We start from the raw sequence: 18246 nt of genomic DNA, 5'->3' as shown, positions 1-18246 counted from the left end.
GAAGGGAGAGACAGAAGCTGCCTCTTTGAGGGGGAGACAGAAAAGGAAAGGACTCAAGCTGGAAGCTGAAGATCAGCTTGCCTCAGCAGATGGGGGAGGGAGGGAGTGTGGGTTGTCTCTTAAAGGGACAGAGCAGACAATTATATTCCCATCTCAGTTTTATAATAAAAAAGCTGAAGGTTAGGCACAACAGGTTAAAGGAATTGGGGCAGCAGATTCTCAAGACTGCTTCCTGCTTATTTGTGGGTGTCATCTTGGGGTGGGACCTGAGAAAGCTGGGTGCTGGTCACATCCTGGCATAGCTGGTCTGTTTGTTCCTGTCCGATGTTTGTAGTATAGAAATGTATGGTGTCTCTTACACCTGTTTAAGGTATTGTCAGAACAGAGGTCAAAGTTAAGTTTAGGGAAAAAAATTTAGGACCAGTGAATTGAGGGGGAGTGTATCTAACCTGTTTACGATGGATCCTTCAATTTGGCTGCCTGGAACTCACAAGAATTTTTCAGTTTGTGAAAACAAAAGTTTTAAACAGCAGCATATTTATATTAGAATGACTGTGACCGAAATTTTTGCACAATGGAAAGTATTTTTAAGACTAAAGAAGGCAGTGTGAGAGAGAAATTTGATAACTTGTATTTGTCCTCACACTTTTATTCCTTACAGGTCTTTTATTCGTATTTTGTTGAAATTTGTTTGGTGAGGTTGTCCTTTTAAACTGGCAAAACCTCTCAGCTGTCAAACTGCATCAGAGATCTTTTAGAAGGATAAAATTTTACTTGAGTTATTGATTAAACAACAACAGAGAACTTACTTGGATGGGACCTACAGCTACTCCTCAGGGTCCTCCATGGTTGCTAAAAGTCATATTTGCCTTTTGCTTTGAAGCACAGAACCTGTCAGGCTCCAGAAAATCCTGTGTGCTAAGAAATCTGTAGGAAGACAAGCCTGCCTTGACCTGAGCAGCTATGCTGTTGATTCCAGTGATTCTGTCCACTTCTGGAGATCTTCAGTTTAAGTGAAAAGCAGTTTTGCCTAGTAGTTAGTATTTGGCCCTTGACACAAATTGCGGGTGGATGTTGTTCTGTGCCCATTTGTCTTCTGTCTTCTTTGGAGGAAATAGAATGCTACTGCTAGGAGCCAACCTGTCTCTTTTTGTAATGAAGTATTTTAATAATTATATATTTAAATGCCATATTCCTGAGATCTCCAAGCAGTTGAGGGCTGTTTACCAGTTATAGATAAGTTATAATTCCAGTATAGAATCTGCCTGAGGAGCTGGGTCCAAGCTTAACTGTACTGGCTCTCAACTTAGCAGGTAAGATTTACACTTGTAAAAAAAATAGAAAGTAAAAAACTGCTTGCAACAGAAGGTTAACGGCAGAACAGACAATAGTAGAGAACAGCTTAATATATTTTAAATCAGGGTTGGATTAAATATATCATACTGTAAGAGACTTAAAAGTACATACCAATTTAAAACATGAAACATTGCTTTATAGTCTGAATGGGGGGACCAGACAGGGAATACCTCATTAAAGATGAGACAGTGTGGCTGATCTAATGGGAGCTCACCAAGGCCAGCTGGACTGGGGTTGATGGGGCATGTGATCAGACCAGACTCTCTGAACATGGCGGACAATGAGGGCTGAATGAGAAGCCAAGGACAATGGCACTGGGTTTTGATCCTACTGCATATACTGGCTTTGTGGGAGCCTAGTCTGTTTGGATGCTCACCTTCCTAGACCTGGATGGAGGGGGGAGGGCCTTGGACTTCCACAGGGCAGGGAACCCTGATTGCTCTTTGGACTGGAGAGGGAGGGGGAGGGATAGTGAAGGGAAGGGAAAGGAAATGGGAGGAGGTGGAAATTTTTAATAATAATAATAAAAAATAAAAAAAGAATTTTTCTGAAGAAATGGAGGAAGGATTGTATAAGCCATGGGTAAAGGACATCACAAGAGAACCCAGAGAAATAACTAGCCAGGGGTCATAGGAGCTCTTAGATTCTGGACTAACAGCCAGGGAGTCTGCATGGGACTAATTAGGCCCTCTACATATGTGTGACAGTTCTGTCAGCTGGCCTATTTGTGTGACTCCTAGCAGTGGAAAGAGGGATTTACCCTAAAGTTTTTGCTGTTTCTTATTGGAAGGAGAACTGCTTTTTAGTCCCTGGTGCCTAGCTAGCTTACACCCAAAATAATCACACAGAAACTGTATTAATTAAACCACTGCTTGGCCCTTTATCTCTAACTTCTTATTGGCTAACTCTTACATATTAATTTAACCCACTTCTATTAATCCTTATATCACCATGAGGTCATGGCCTACCAGTAAAATTTCAGCACATTTACCTCTGGCCGTGAATCCATGGCATCTCTGACTCTACACTTCTTTCTCCCAGCATTCGGTTCCATCTTCCCCACCTATCTAAGTTCTGTCCTATCAACAGGCCAAGGCAGTTTCTTTATTCATTAATGGTAATCACAGCACACAGAGGAGACTCCCCCATTAGTCTCTTGGGGGCCTATTTCTCATAATTTCTTATACTGGGTTGGCTTGCCCAACATTAAGAAAGGGAGGAACTTAGTCTGAAAGCAACTTGATATGCCATGCATTACTGATATCCGTGGGAAAACTGCCCTTTTCTCAACAGAAACAGAGGAGGAGTGCACTGTCAGGGGAGAGGGGAAGTGAGGGGATGGAATGGGAGGAGAAGATGGAGGGGAAATTTTAATAGGAATATAAAATAAATGAGTACATTTAAGTTATAAAAAAGTAACACACAAAATTAAAAAAAAAGATGGCAGAACTTAGTCACGTGACCTGGCTCTCAGTTAAGATTGTGGTAAAGTCACTTGACCTCAGTTAAGATGGCAGTAAGGTCACCCATGTAATAGAGTTAACACTGGGGAACCAGGCAGGTAATACCTTAGTAAAGATGGCAGAACTTGGTCACCTGACCTGACTCTCAGACAAGATGGCAGCAAAGTCACCTGACCTCAGTTAAGATGGTGTTAAGGTCCTGACCTCAGTGAAAATGGCAGCAGTCACATGTTGTATGGAAAAGCCACTTAGTTAAGATTGCGGTGAAGTCACCTGACTTCAGTGAAGATGGCGGTGAAGTCACCTGACCTCAGTTAAGATGGTGGTAAGGTTGCCTGACCTCAGTCAAAATGGCAGTGGTCACATGTTGTATGAAAAAGCCATGATTTTTGAGCTGCAGGGATTTTAAGTTTAATAATAAGAGAGACCTAGAGGTGTGATTCTCCCGGTTGCTGAGCCACCATGCCACAATCCATGGCAGGGAGCAAAAGACTGGATTGGAAATAGCCACTTTGTGTATCCAACCAATCTTGTTGGCAGCAGTAGCGCTGGCTGGGAAAGTTTGAGGAAACTCCTTCCATTTGCCAGTGCACTGACAGTAGTTAGAAAGCTCCAATAAAATTGGAGCCAATGGGACCCTGGCAGAGTGAGGGTAGGAGCTGAAGAAGTAGGGCATTAAGGCCTGAGGTTTTAGGGCCTCTAACAGGCATCTCTGGAGAGAGGCTGGATTGATGGGCTTGGATGGCTTGCTATCCATAGCAGAAACCGTGAAAAACAGTGAAAAGGTGACACCACAAGGTCTCTAACGAGATGTCTCCCCCAGAGGTGGGGTGTAGATCGGCGGCAAACACCCCAGAACCTGTAGGAGAGTGTCCACTGCCCACAGGTGGGATGCTACAGCTTGACTGTATCCAGTCGAGGCAACTTGGAAGCTTGAGAAGCGAGTTGCTGGTCTGATCAGCCTTTCACAATGGGGAAAAAAAAAAGAGAAATAAGAATCTGAGAGACCCTGGGCCCTCAGGCACAGAAGGACCAACCATGGGTCATCCGAATACAATTTTAGCTAAGGGAAGCAATCCAGAGATTAATGTGAAGGGCACAACAGTAGCTGTAAAGACCATGGTTGGGGGCTGTCACCCCATTTCTAGGAACACCAAAAGATTTCCAGGAGCTTAATGGTCAATTCCTCAGGTTGGGAAAAATGGTTAAACTGACCAGAATGAGGGAAACTCACCAATTAAAGCCAATGGTGTGCAATGAAATCGTATTCAAGCTTGCGGAACCTTGGGAGAGGGGCTCAGGGCCGGAGTGCCTCCCTATTCTCACGACACCAATGTAATGGGTTAAGAGAAATTCTGCAGGTCCCCAAGCGGCAGCAGTGAGGAGCAAGTCCCGAGGGCAGCCAGTCCCAGGCAGGGATGTCACAGTTCCCCAAGGGCCATGAGGGGCAGCAAGTCCCACAAGAAGAGATAGACAGATAGGCACACTATGAGACCATGCCACAGTTCTCCAAGGGTGGCTGGTCCCAGACAGGGAGACACACAGTGGGCAAGAGACAGAGATCTGGATAGGCATGCCATGCAGTGTGAGGTTGGATATTTATTTAGTGGTTTATGGAAGGGAAAGGGGAAATGAGCACAGAGAGGGAGAGAGGGAGACAGAGAGAAAGAGAATGGGGAGAAGTAGAGAGAAGGGAGAGGCAGAAGCTGTCTCCTTGAGAGGGAGACAGAAAAGGAGAAGACTCAAGCTGGAAGCTGAAGATGAGCTTGCCTTGGTGGATGGGGGAGGGGATGGGTGTGGCATGTCTCTTAAAGGGACAGAGCAGACCATTACAGAAAGAACAGCTGCATTCCAGAGCCCAAACCTACCTCAATCACCTCAGGGTGTTCATACAGTACAGCCCACAATCTCGCTGACACCCAGCAAATTATGTCCTACATACGTCAGCTCTTTCTTCCTAATAGCAAAGCTCTGTTTCATTTTGTCAAGGCTCACCTCCAACCCACCTCTGAGGACTTAGAGTTCTTAAGACCTATCACTGCCTCTTGTAAAATCTGTCAAAAGTCAGATCCCAAGACCAAATATTGTAGCTTCCCTCTTCCCACCCACCAGGCCTGGGCCTCACTTCCAGGAACTTACTGGCAGTTTGATTTTACTCATATGCCCACAGTCAGACAAGTTAAATATCTCCTGGTTTTGGTGAACAACATGTCTGGGTGGACTGAAACATTTCCCACCACTAACAAGAGGACCCAGACAGTTTCCGATGTTCTCCAAGAAATCATCCCCTGGTTTAGAATCCCAACCTCTTTTCAGTCAGATAATAGCCCAGAGTTTACTTCCCAGATTTCTCAAACTTTGTCTAAGGCTCATAACATTCCCTGGCATTTTCATATCCCATACCACCCCTCAGTCTTCAGGGAAGGTAGAACAAACTAACTGTTCCTTAAAAAATGTTCTTGTTAAGATGTCATAGGAGCGTCACCTCAACTGGGTAAAACTTTTGCCTCTGGCTTAGGGCTCTTCCCAAATGCCCCTTTCCATTTCACCCTTTGAACTCACGTGTAGGTGACCAGTTCTAACACCCGACTTCTCACCTAAAACCTCTCCCATTCCTGACCACCTACTTACTCAAATGTTATCCCATCTTACTTCCCTATTACAGGATTTAACTACCTCAACCATGTGCACCATACCTATTAGGACCCAAGGTGATTTTCCTACACACAACACACAGCCACCACACTCCCTTAAGAGCCAGAGAGAAGACAGAAACCAAGGAACAAAACAGGTAGTCAATTAGGACAAGACCAGACATCAGCACCTAGAATAATAATCTTCCCAATGCCAGGTGTCAGGTGTCTGCTCAAAAGCACAATGAATAACAGCCAGGACAATATGTCTCCACTATAGCAGCAACCCTACTACAACAGGCCCTGAATAGAGTTGAGGCACAAATAAAAGACCTTAAAATAACCTTTATGCATATGATAAGGTCCTTAAAGAAAAAACAAAGAAATTCCTTAAAGAAAGAAAAGAAACAAAAACCTGGTGGCTTCAAACTGTGGGGCTGCTTGGCTGTGCTGACTGGCTGGCTTTTCCTCTGCCAGCAGGATCCTCCTGTTGAAGGACACGCACTACATGTTAAAGCATGAAGACATGTTTACTCCCAATGTTATGGACCTACCACCCCTTCATCCTGCTTTCCAACTCAACTTAGGGGAGAAAGCTTCCTCAAAACCCCTCCAAACATCTGCCTGGGGAGAAGGGAGTCAGGCTCCTAAGTTGCCTCAGTTAAGTGGAGGGTCCCTATGTGTGTTGTCAGGAGCCAATTTCCTCCTAAAATCATTGCAGGAACCATCACCCTGGGGAGTCTGCAGAGAACCCCACACCCCTAATTGTGTTAGGAATCATTCTATTGACAGAGCCTACCCCACACCCAAATTGGCTGTTATGGAGAGCTATCTGTTAGCGGAACCCACCCCACATTCCAAACTAGGGAGCTAGGTGTGTCAACTTCCTGGCCTATAGTGACCTGACTGAAGATAACCTCCTGCCTACGTGACCAACTCGGACCATGTGACCAACGTGAGCCACGCGGCAAGAGCCCAGGCCCCTATGCCCATCCCCCAACTCTTTACCATATATAAGCTGTACCCCATCTGTAATAAACGGAGGCTCTGACAAACTTCGCATGGCCTTCTTCCTGTCTCCTAGCTCCTATCTTCCAGGTAGTGCCTCTCCGGGACCCTGGAATACCTGACTGCCGGGTGGGTTACTAACCCTAGACTGAGTAACCCCCCAAAAGGCAATCGACAGTGTGCCCTGCTGGAGTTGTGTTTTCTCAGCCCTAATAAAACCGCTTCTTTTCCCATGGATTCTCCCTGGTGTGGTTGGGATTCTCCCAGTGCTACAAGTCTCCATCTGGCAGAAAAACAGAAAACCAAAACAGAATAAGACCCCCAGACTGTGACACTGCAACAGCAGAAAATGCCCCACAAGCAGAAAATCAGCCCCACAAGATTTTGTTCTGTTCTGTTCTGTAGCTCTTTTTAGCACTGTACACAAAAATCAAGGTCCTGCTGACTTCATGGAACCTGACCCATCACCCAGCTACCTCCTATTCCTTTTTCTTCTTTTCATTTCAATATAAGGCTGTCTTCCTTCCTTCCTTCCTTCCTTCCTTCCTTCCTTCCTTCCTTCCTTCCTTCCTTCCTTCCTTCCTTCCTCCTTTCTTTGTGTTTCTCTCTATCTTTGTTTTTCTTTCTTCGTCTTTTTTTGTTTTGCTTTGTTTTTTAACACAGGATTCTGATGTGTATCCCTAGTGACCCTAGAACTCACGCTGGTCTCAGCCTGGCCTTGACTTAGAAGATCCATATTTCTGCTGAAACTAACATTTATACACAGAACCACCTTGCTTAAATTGCCCAGACGGGTTTTGAACACACTCTCTAGATCGGGCATCCTTGGAGCTGTGGTCCCTGGGCCTCTCTCTGCTCATATTTCATTTCAAAGGCTTAGCAGTGACTTTCCCATGGGAGATTCTTGTAATTGTTTCAAAGTGAAATAGAGTCTAAATGAATGTTTTACTCTGGAGTAAGTTTCTCTATCAAGCAGACCTGTGTGTGAAATCACTGTAAAGTGACAAAAATAACTAATAGATGCAATAAACAGAACTGTAAGGTCTCCACTCACATCCAAACATCTCAGTTTGCATTCTGAAGATTTTAAGAGCATCCTGACTCCCTGTGTGTCTTCCTCTACCAGTGGAAATCAGATCGCTTGTTTCAATTCTTTCCCAAGGTCACGTGCTCCCAGCGACTGCCGGAATCTCCATTACACAGACTTATGGGAAATGTAGTTTCACATATTGTGACGTCACAAGCAAGGATCGCTGTAATGCTTTTTGACTCCCTTCTGTGCAGTTTACACTCTCACGCGCTTCTCTCCCCAATTTGGACGCAAGTGTTTAACTACCGTGCTGGGGTTGCATCTCTGAGCTCAGGTTGGTTGAGGATGCAGAGCAGCTCAACCGGTCTGAGGGATCGTGCAGGGGGAGCCGGTAGGTCCATTGTGGAAGGAGTGGGCACCGGGCCATGGGAAACAGGAAGAATCTCACTTTGGAGGTGCTGTTCAGACCTAGGTTGCGCCAGGATTTAGGTCCGCGCTAGGGAGAGGGCGATGGGGTCGGTGCTGGGTCTCCTGCTGCTCCAGTTGTCCCAGGATCTCGCTCCCGGACTGGGCGGGTCGGCTGCCGGCCCACGAGGCTGTGCTGGGAGCTCACTTTGCAGCTCCTCCAGGGAAGCCTGCTGCCACCTGCTGACTCACTCTGCATGGCTGTAGTCAGCATTCTCATTGGTCTAGAGAAGAAAGAGGAGTTTCTGGTCCCTATTGCACTGTATTAATATTTGGTTATAATGAGAGACCTAGGAAGGACATGCGTAGTGTTATTTGACAAAGTGAAGTTCCAGATACGAAACGATGATTATTTTACTGGAGCTCCCAAACCTTTGTACTGTCTTCCATAGCTGACTAGTCTGTGAGACGCGCTATCCATGCCCCTAGTGAATTTTATCACAGATCGCTGCAAAATTTACCGCAGAGAAGGTTCCATACATGCACATAGTTTCAGATATCAAGCTAACGTCTCTTTATTACTAGTTGTGCACTAGAAGCTTGGAATAAAATAATGCCTTTAAGTGTAGAAAATGATTCCATTAGTGGGGGTAGGTGTTTGTGAGCTCCCTTTAATCTCCTTCCTTGCCAGTATCTGATCACTTATAAGTGTTCAAAATTTAGGACAATTTCAATTTGGAGTTCAGGCATTCTCTCCTATTATGTAATAGGATACATAGAAGTTGTGAAAAAAATTCTAAAGTAGAAAATAGTTTTTCAAGTAAACACTAAATTATATATCCAACTGATATTATAAATGATAAAAAAATGTGAACAGTCTCAAAGTGTAGCTATTCCGTGGAGGAAAACTAGCTGGCAGGCGTTCGTGTTTACTCCATCCTGAAAATACTCGGATAGAACAGATTCTCAGAGGTGAAAATCTGAAGATAATATAACTTCTAATAGTTGTCATTTCTTTTCAACCTCTTCGGCCTCTAAGGAAATTTGGAAAACATGGCCTTGTCTCTGCATTTTTCATTTTTAGCCCGTCCTATTGCCCAGAGGAAAAATTTTAAATTTTTTGTAGATTCATTTTATTCTTCATTAGTTTTTTAATCACAGGCCTGATTACAATGTTATTTTAAATTTTTGTTCCATAAAAGAACACCAGTATCATATTTTAGCAATTAAAGGCATCATATTTACTTATTTGTTTTTTTAGTGTTGCTGCTAAATGGATAAATCTCCAGTTTCCCATCAACATCAGCAATCTGAGAAGGAGAAGTTAGAGCAGGAAGTGGAATCCAGATGGTCCTTGTCAATTATTAAATATTTTAAATGCTATATTCCTTATTTCTCTAATGATTTTGAGGGCCATCTATAAAGTATTCCTAATTTTAAATAAACATTCTGTGTAGTTACTTACTTCTCTATATGAAAACAGGTACAGAAGACTACACCTTGTTCTCATAAATGAATTGCGTTTGTGCTGAGCTTGACTACAAACATGGTTTGCATTACATGGAAGAAACGAGTCATTTATAATGTGACTTGCTATTAACTTGTTTGTTTTAATTATCTTTCACAATTTATAATAAGTTAGTAGCTTCAATGAGATGAGGATTTTAGTTTTATCCCTGTTAAACTTGAGCCTTAAAATTTTGAATTGAAGATCCCTTATCGTGGAAGTAAAACGTTGAGTAAAAACAAAGATTCTAGTCATATATTTTTAAGAATATTCATATATTCTGCTAGCCTGAATCGACCTTAGGAATTTAAACCTTATTAATCATACATGTCTTGTTTTTTTTATTTTAAAAATTTTAGAAGTCTAGCGTTAACAACAAAATAACTTACAGTTAACAAAGACACAAATTTTTAAACACGTGTGTATCAGTCAGTTTTTGGTTAGCTTAATGTATTTTTATAACCTTAGGAATTTAATGATATATAGAAATCTATTCTAATCTAAAATACAGTAGAGACCTGCTGTTGACAGCTTAGTCTACAAATAAAATACAATTAAATCATGTACTAGTCAGTTTTATAGGTACTACCTTAGTTGGCTTTATCCATCATAGTCATCTTAATCCAAATGATGGTGAGGTCACATGGCAGGTGTTCTTCAATCTTTCTAAAGATGGCTGCTAAGTTCATGGTTGTTTTTATCCTGATGGGGTCATTACTCAAGATGGAGGCAAGCCATGCGGCTACTATTTGAAACGTCTACGTTTTGCAGTGTTATGTAATAGACCTATCTTCCTAAATGAGAGTTGAATCGTGTTTGTAGTGTACCGTAGGAAATGAAAATTTCCTAATTAATAGATTTACCTATTAGCCTATTTTTACAAGCGTCAAGCTGAATTTTTGATACGTTTTTTTCACCATACCTAATGAATTTATTAATCCTGAAATTAAGAATTTATAGAGAACAGATATGTTTCTATGCTTCATATGATAATTTATATATAAGGTTAGTCAAAATATTCAATGGTTGGAAAACACTTTTAAAAAGTTTATTGATAATAGCAACTTTATACTGTTGAGTTTTACAACCCAGGAATATGTAAAATATTTTCTATGGAGTATGTGGAATTTTATATAAAACTTAGGCCCCCTGTTCTTTCGAAAATCCATTTATAAAAGCATTAAAAGTAATCTCTATAAGATTTGTAGATGTAATTTTAGGCAAAACCTATAGAGTGTTTTTTTTTAAAGGTATCCTTTGGATAGTGATTGTCTTAGTGAGTGTTTCTGTGCTGTGAGTAGACTCCATGACCATGGCAATTCTTATAAAGGAAAACATTTATTTGGGGTGAGCTTATAGTTCAGACATTTTAGTCCGTTATCATCATGGTGGGTGGCATGTAGACACACATGGTGCTGGAGAAGGAGCTGAGAGTTCTGCATCTTGATCCAAAGGCAGCAAGAATTGGGTTTGGCTTGAGCATGTATGAGACCGCAAAGCCTGACTCCACAGTGACACACTAATAATGCCACTTCCCATGGGCCAAGCATTCAAACATAAGAATTCATGGGGGCCATACCTATTCAAACCACCACAGTGATTATAGATCTTGAGTAAGATGATACTGCTACCTGCCAATTAGTACACAACAAATGCCCATCCTGCATTTTATTTAGTGGTGTAATAATCACTGAGGTTCGTTACCAATAAGGGATTAAATCTATAAACTATCCAAAAACATTACTTAACCAGCTAATAACCTGTTCTGTTTTGGGTGTTATTATTGTTCGAAACAGTCCTTAAGAGGAGCCTCTCCACCTGCGAAAAGAATTCCAATCAGATCAGATTAGAACAAATCAAAGACACCCACGTTTAATAATGCAGCACTTGCAAGTGGCCCGGAAAGCAAGGGGGGCGGATAGGAGGACAGGACACGCTCCAGGCTTCTTAGTGAATAAACATCAGTCATTTCCTTCAAGCTGTGCCTTCTGCATCATTCCCTTTGTTTTTCCATCAGGGCATCTGAAAAAGTTGAGGCAGTGTAAGTCCCCACAGTGACTAAATTTATTGCTAAATTTGCTAATTAGAAATTTGTTAAAAATATTCATAATTCCATTTTGTCTACAAATTTTTCATTTATTGTTCTGCCTCTTGTGTCAGAAAATCAAGTCCCTTGGCACAGACATTTGCATCACTCTGTGCATGCTCAGGAAGCCAAACCTCAGCCCAGACTTGCTGGATCAGATCTGCACCCTCATTGTATATACCGTTTGTGGTTGTTCATATGGGCTGAGTAGTACCCTCTCCATCACCATGGCTCTCTAACATGAGAAATGTATGTTATGTTTGGTGTATAATGATATTAGCATGGGACAAAAATGCTTATTTTATTTCAAGATTTTTATTATTTATTTATCCATGGTGTGTGCCTGGTTGTAATGCTAGTGTCCTTGTAAAAGGGATTGTCTCATCCTCTGGAACTATATTTACAAACAGTTGTGAGCAGCCATGTGGCTGCTGGGAGTCCTCCCCAGGTCCTTTGGAAGAGCAATCAGTGCTTTTTACTACTAAACAATCTTTCCAGCCTTAACAGTACTCTTCTGGAGATACAATCACTCTCCATTTTATGGTTCGTAAAAGTGAAATTTCCATTGTAGTTTCAGGGTCTTCTGTCATTCATTGTTCTTAATAATGAATCCAGTGCAACATCAAAATACTACATAGGACATATTTTAGGGATATTTTTTTACCTATACCAGAAGAGCTTCCAGCTCTCTTCTCACTATTGGTGATCTTTAGATTTATATTCAGAAGACATATGCCTCTCGTAATTTGTGTTTTTCTTCCTGTTTTAACTAATATAATATATAGTATTTATTCATTTTCTTCATTTCAGGAAATGCTGTCATTCACAGATGTGGCCATTGATTTCTCTGCAGAGGAGTGGGAATTGCTGGACCCTGATCAGTGGAATTTGTACAGGGATGTGATGTTGGAGAATTTCAGCAACCTTGTGTTCCTGGGTGGGTTGTCCTATTTTTAAATCGTTGTTGCCTTTTAAGCCCTGACTCTCCTAATCAGGAACTACAATTCCCAGCATATATCAGCAGTGCTTGTGCCACAGGAGCTGCAGCCTGAGGGAATTCTGTTCCCTCATGCACAGCCTCTTTCAAAGCTATGAAGGGAACTTGTATAAATCTCTGTCCTCCTGAAGAACTCAAGATTCAGAGGCTGAGGTGGACTTCTCCGCAGAGGGAAAATATAGCAAATAGCTCACCTCCTCTCCTTGCTGTGTCTATGAGAAAGCTCTCATTATTCTCCACACCCAGACTTAAAAGCCCTTCTCCACCTGGCTCCTTCTAACCTCTTTTAGTCAGCTCGTTGCTGGCTCAGCTTCCTGAGCACAGGTGAATTTTATTTAGTCAAACAAATGTAGCATATCTTTCCATCGTTAGTCAAATGTTCCAGGGATTGAACAAAATCAACACACAATGAAATAATATTCTACCACATGGGGGAGGGAAACTTCCATGGTGAACTCTTAATTAACGTTCAACATAAAACTGGATTTCTTTCTACAGTATCTCAAGGGTGCTTGTGCTTCAAACAATGAAACTTATGGGACAAATTTTAGGGAACTTAAGGAGAGTATTCATATGCCTTACAATGATTTTATTTCTTCTCGAGTTCATAATACCTTTCCTTTGTTTTTAGACGTACCCTTTATATTGGGGATAATGTCATAAAGTAAGGGGCATGAGTGGGAAGTATCCATGTTAAAAAAAAATACCACACGCTTTGATTTTAATATCTTTCTTTGTAACTGAGGGACATGAAGCTCAGGACTTGCATATCCTCATTTCCTCCTAAGTAAGAATTCTGATGGCCCCATCAGGAAATTCATAAAGAACTAATCCTCTGTAATCATTGACTGTATCCTCTCATTCCTTATATATACAGTCCTAGACAGGACATGTGATCCCCAGGAGAACACACTAATAATGATGTTCTCTTTTCCCATGAACAGGACTTGCCTCCTCTAAGCCACACCTGATCACATTTCTGGAGGAAGGACGAGAACCTTCAGATATGAAGAGACAAGCAGCAGCTGCCATGGAAACAGGTGTGTAGGAATGAGTGGACAGAGGCCAGGGTGAGAGGCCAGAGATCCAGCAGAAAGCCAGGCTTTATCAGCATCACTGACTCACAAGGTTCTGATGGACATACAGTTTTAAGGATTTCGTTTGTGTTCTGCTGTGAGAAGAGGATGTTTATGATGCATTGATTCTGGCATGCTCTGTCCTTCTCCCATCAGGTCAGCTTCTGTTTACAGTAACTGACCAAGTTTTATAATTTCTAGGTGAACATGATTTGTTTTTCATAAATTAGTCAATAGATTCTCATTCATGAAATTTGCATAAATCCTTCTGTCTTTCGTCCTTGAAATATATTATTTAATATTGAAATACACAGTTTTCTAGTTACGCAGCTGAATTTTCATACCTTTCAAGATTAAATGTCTACCCATCTAACATATATGAAGTTTTAAATTATGTGTCTTCCCACTTGGACTACTTTTATACTTTGTGGTCATCTAGACATAAAATTTATGTATGTATTTACGTGACTCATTTAAAATCATAGTTTTGTTTGCTTAATGGTTGACATTAATATGTTCCTTATATGTTTGACATTGATGGAAATTCATTTGTTCCTATGTTCTATATTGTCATGTTATTTGTCTTTAACTACTAGTTACATAATTTTAATCTATCATGATGCTTTGAATTCGGCTCCACTGAATTCAGCTTTGGAAATTTGAATGTAATATTATTTATATTGAAAAATACAGGTATGGGCCAATGCTTCTGGGTTTTTTTAGTTTTTTTGTTTGTTTGTTTTGTTTTTTCGAAACAGGGTTTCTCTGTGGCTTTGGAGCCTGTCCTGGAACTAGCTCTGTAGACCAGGCTGGTCTCAAACTCACAGAGATCTACCTGCCTCTGCCTCCTGAGTGCTGGGATTAAAGGCGTGTGCCACCATCGCCCGGCACTTCTGTTTTTTTTAAAAAACATAAATATAGAGAATTTTGCTCAGGTTTCATTCATTTCCCAACCTTTACTCAACAGGAAACAGACAGGATATAAGCAAAGAATGTGGCAAAACCCTTCCTTGGAACTCACAACCTATTAGCCACCAGAAAATTAATTTAAGAAAGAAGTCGTGTAAGTGTGAAGAATGTGGTAAGGCCTTCCATTTTCCATCAATACTTTGTGTGCACAGGAGAATTCATACAGGAGAGAAGCCCTACAACTGTGAAGTATGTGACAAGGCCTTCCATTCTCCATCTTTACTTTCAAAACACAAAAGAGTTCATACAGGACAGAAACCCTACAAGTGTGAAGTATGCGGGAAGGCCTTCTATTTTCCATCACGACTTTCTGAACACAAGAGAATTCATACAGGACAGAAACCCTACAAGTGTGAATTATGTGACAAGGCCTTCTATTTTCCATCACGACTTTCTGAACACAAGAGAATTCACACAGGAGAGAAACCCTACAAGTGTGAATTATGTGACAAGGCCTTCTATTTTCCATCACGACTTTCTGAACACAAGAGGATTCATACAGGAGAGAAACCCTACGTGTGTGAAGTATGTGGCAAGGCTTTCTATGTTTCATATCAACTTTCTGTACACAAGAGAATTCATACAGGAGAGAAACCCTACATGTGTGAAGTGTGTGGCAAGGCCTTCCAATCTCCATCATTACTTTCAAAACACAAAAGGGTTCATACAGGACAGAAGCCCCACAAATGTGAAGTATGTGGGAAGGCCTTCTGTTTTCCATCACAACTTTCTGAACACAAGAGAATTCATACAGGAGAAAAACCCTACCAGTGTGAAGTGTGTGACAAAGCCTACAGCAGTCCATCAGGACTTTCTGTCCACAAGAGGATTCATACAGGAGAAAAACCCTACAAATGTGAAGTATGTGACAAAACCTTCCAAAGTACATCAGTATTTTCTGCACACAAGAAAATTCATACATGAGAGAAAGCCTACAAGTGCCATGTTTGTGGGAAGGGCTTCTATGTTCCATCACAACTTCCTGTACACAACAGTGGTGTAGGAGGTGCTTCTGTATTTGTGTTGCTTTCATTGGTTGAATGAAGAAACTGCCTTGGCCTTTTGATAGGGCAGAGCTGAGTTCAGACTTCACTAAAATAATACAAATGCCAAAATGTTCATGAAATGTTTTCTACTTCTTCAGACCCTAAAAGATATCAAAAGAGAAATAGTGTGGATAGAAACCCTACAAATAGGGTGAACGTGATAAAGCCTTTGAAATCATTCAGACCTGCCTTGCTTTATTCTGCTAAACCATTGGTCAAAACTGCTTTTTTCATTAACCAATAAAAACACACAGAAGGATAATCCACACCACTCTATTCATCATTATCAGTAATTGGAAATAACGTAGATGTCCTTCAATAGTGGAATGAAACATCAAAATGTGGTACATGTTATGGAATCTTTTCATACATTGTAAAGATGTGTCATTCTGGTTGGTTTCATAAAAAGTGGAATGGGCAATAACTAAGCAGGGTTTTTCAAATATAGGATGCTGGGAAGGAGAAGGGGAGAGATGTCAGAGAGGGAGGAAGTAGCATGGGCACTACAGAATAAAGGTTATAAAGCTAACAGTCAAAAATAGCTTGATAAGGGGCTGGAGAGATGGCTCAATGGTTAAGAGCATTGCCTGCTCTTCGAAAGGTTCTGAGTTCAATTCCCAGCAACCACATGGTGGGTCACAACCATCTGTAATGAGGTATGGTGCCCTCTTCTGGCCTGCAGGCATACACACAAACAGAATATTGTATACCTAATAAGTAAATAAATAAATATCTTTAAAAAATATCTTGATAAAAATAGGTTAATACAAGTTGTAAGAGCTAGTTAGCAGGAAACCTAAGCTATTGGTTCCTGTTTTATAATTAATAAGAATCTCTGTCATTTATTTGTGAGCTGTCTGGCAGGACAGACAAAACCATCTACATGTACATTTACACAGAGAATTACCAAGCTATTTTTAAAATGACACCATGTAGATTGTAGGCATATGAATGGAACTAGAAACAAAGCATCCTGAGAGAGGTAATGTATAGAAAGACAAATGTGGTATGTATTCACTTAAAAGTGGATATTATCCATTAAGTAAATGATAATAAATCTTCAACCCTTAGATGTAGAGAGGTTAACTAAAGAGGAGGGCTCTGTGGGAATGCATTAAACTGCCTGGGAAGGGGAAATAGATTTTACAAATGAACTGAGGACTGGTGGGGACCAAAACAAGAGGGATCAGGTGTGAGGGGGAGATCTAGTACTTTCTGTAGGGCTGGATTTACAGATATGTATTGTTTAAATCTGGTTTTTCATGGAATATTGTTTACTCCATCTGTGGTGATTGAAAGCTTCACTGGGCATAGCAGTCTGGGCTGGCATCCATGGTCTCTCAGTGTCTGTATAATGTCTGTCCAACTATTATGGCCCTTAGAGCATGTTTTTACCCTGCTGCTCCGCCTCCCACATAGGTGAGGAAGGAAACTGTCAGAGGCTGGGAGAAGTCTAAAGAATCTGAACATAACCCACTGGCTAGGTGGGCATGGGAGGAGACAGATGAGGGAAACATCAAAAATGGGCACAATTTACTGAGGAGTGGTTCCAGGGGGAAGGAATATGGCAGGCAGTGGCAAGGACAGAGAGGAAGGTGGACGTTGTCGGTGATTAGGTGTGGCTGACTCCTTATTTCCCCAGCCATCCTGGAAAGAATAAGTAGGGGGCCCTGAAGGTTGCTATAAAGAGACTACACCAGGAAAATCCAAAACTGGATCAGAGGTTTTGGGGGGAAAATGAAAGAAAACCTAGCCAGCGGGGCAGTGACTCCAGCAGAAGTCTCAAGTGCAACTCCTACATGTTCCAGTGGCTACAAAGCACAGGCAAATAGCTTTTTCATGGGTTCATGCTGTAAAGTTGGGCACCAATTTTTGCACAATTTCTGATTGGTGTTATTAATAAAAAGTCGGAGCCAGAAATCAGGGGAAATCCTGAATTATCAGAGAGTGAAAGAGCAAGCCACAGCTAACTCTTACCTTCCTAACTCTTCAGTGAAATAGGGCTGACTTCTCGTTTCTTCCCGCCTTATATTCCTCTTTCTGTTCAGCCATATCACTTCCTGTCTGTCTGTAAAGACCTCCCGACCTCTATGATTACCTAGTGACTAGCTCTGCCCTCTGATCTATAGGCAAGCTCTATTTCTTATAGCATAAACAAAATATACCCACAGATCTTCACCTCTCCTCCAGCTCCTCAAACCCAAAGCCCCCTTTTCATCTCTAGCTCTGCAGACCATTTGTTTATGTGCCCCATTCTTCCCTGCCCCCATCTCCAGGGGATTACACAGATCTTACCCTCCTAACCCATGTCCCATCTTACTCATTGCTTTCTCCCACTCCCTAGCAGGCACTTTCTGGGAACCCGCAGGCCACTCTGGCCAGCGAAGCAGGAAGACTAACTGCACATCTTCATCTCTCCCTGCATTCCCTGCAGCCCAGTACTCCAGTCTCCTCCCCAGCTCTGCAGCAGAACACTAGCTGCAGTCCATCTGAAATTATCTGGCGCAAGTGAGAAGGAAACACGGAACACGCAACAAACATGCTCAGGAGTTTACTAGAGGGAGTGCACACAGGCCTGGGATTCAGTGTGTGGAGAGAGAGAGAGAGAGAGAGAGAGAGAGAGAGAGAGGGAGGGAGGGAGGGAGGGAGGGAGGGAGGGAGGGAGGGAGG

The 18246-nt window shown here is 41.8% G+C and overlaps 1 protein-coding gene across 1 annotated transcript in view; it reads left to right on the top strand.

The window, feature by feature from the left end:
• Positions 1–7710: 7710 nt before the first annotated feature.
• Positions 7711–18246, top strand: part of LOC142852768 (uncharacterized) — a 42570-nt gene continuing 32034 nt past the window's right edge. The window contains 4 exon segments of the mRNA XM_075977801.1: positions 7711–7881; positions 12299–12425; positions 13430–13525; positions 14529–15479. Coding sequence (XP_075833916.1) covers positions 12302–12425; positions 13430–13525; positions 14529–15479 — 1171 coding nt within the window. The 5' untranslated portion in view covers positions 7711–7881; positions 12299–12301.

This window comes from Microtus pennsylvanicus, chromosome 6 (genome assembly GCF_037038515.1).
Source record: "Microtus pennsylvanicus isolate mMicPen1 chromosome 6, mMicPen1.hap1, whole genome shotgun sequence".
NCBI lineage: Eukaryota > Metazoa > Chordata > Mammalia > Rodentia > Cricetidae > Microtus > Microtus pennsylvanicus.
Note: the sequence above shows the minus strand (reverse complement) of the source record. Positions and strands in the feature narration are given on the sequence as shown.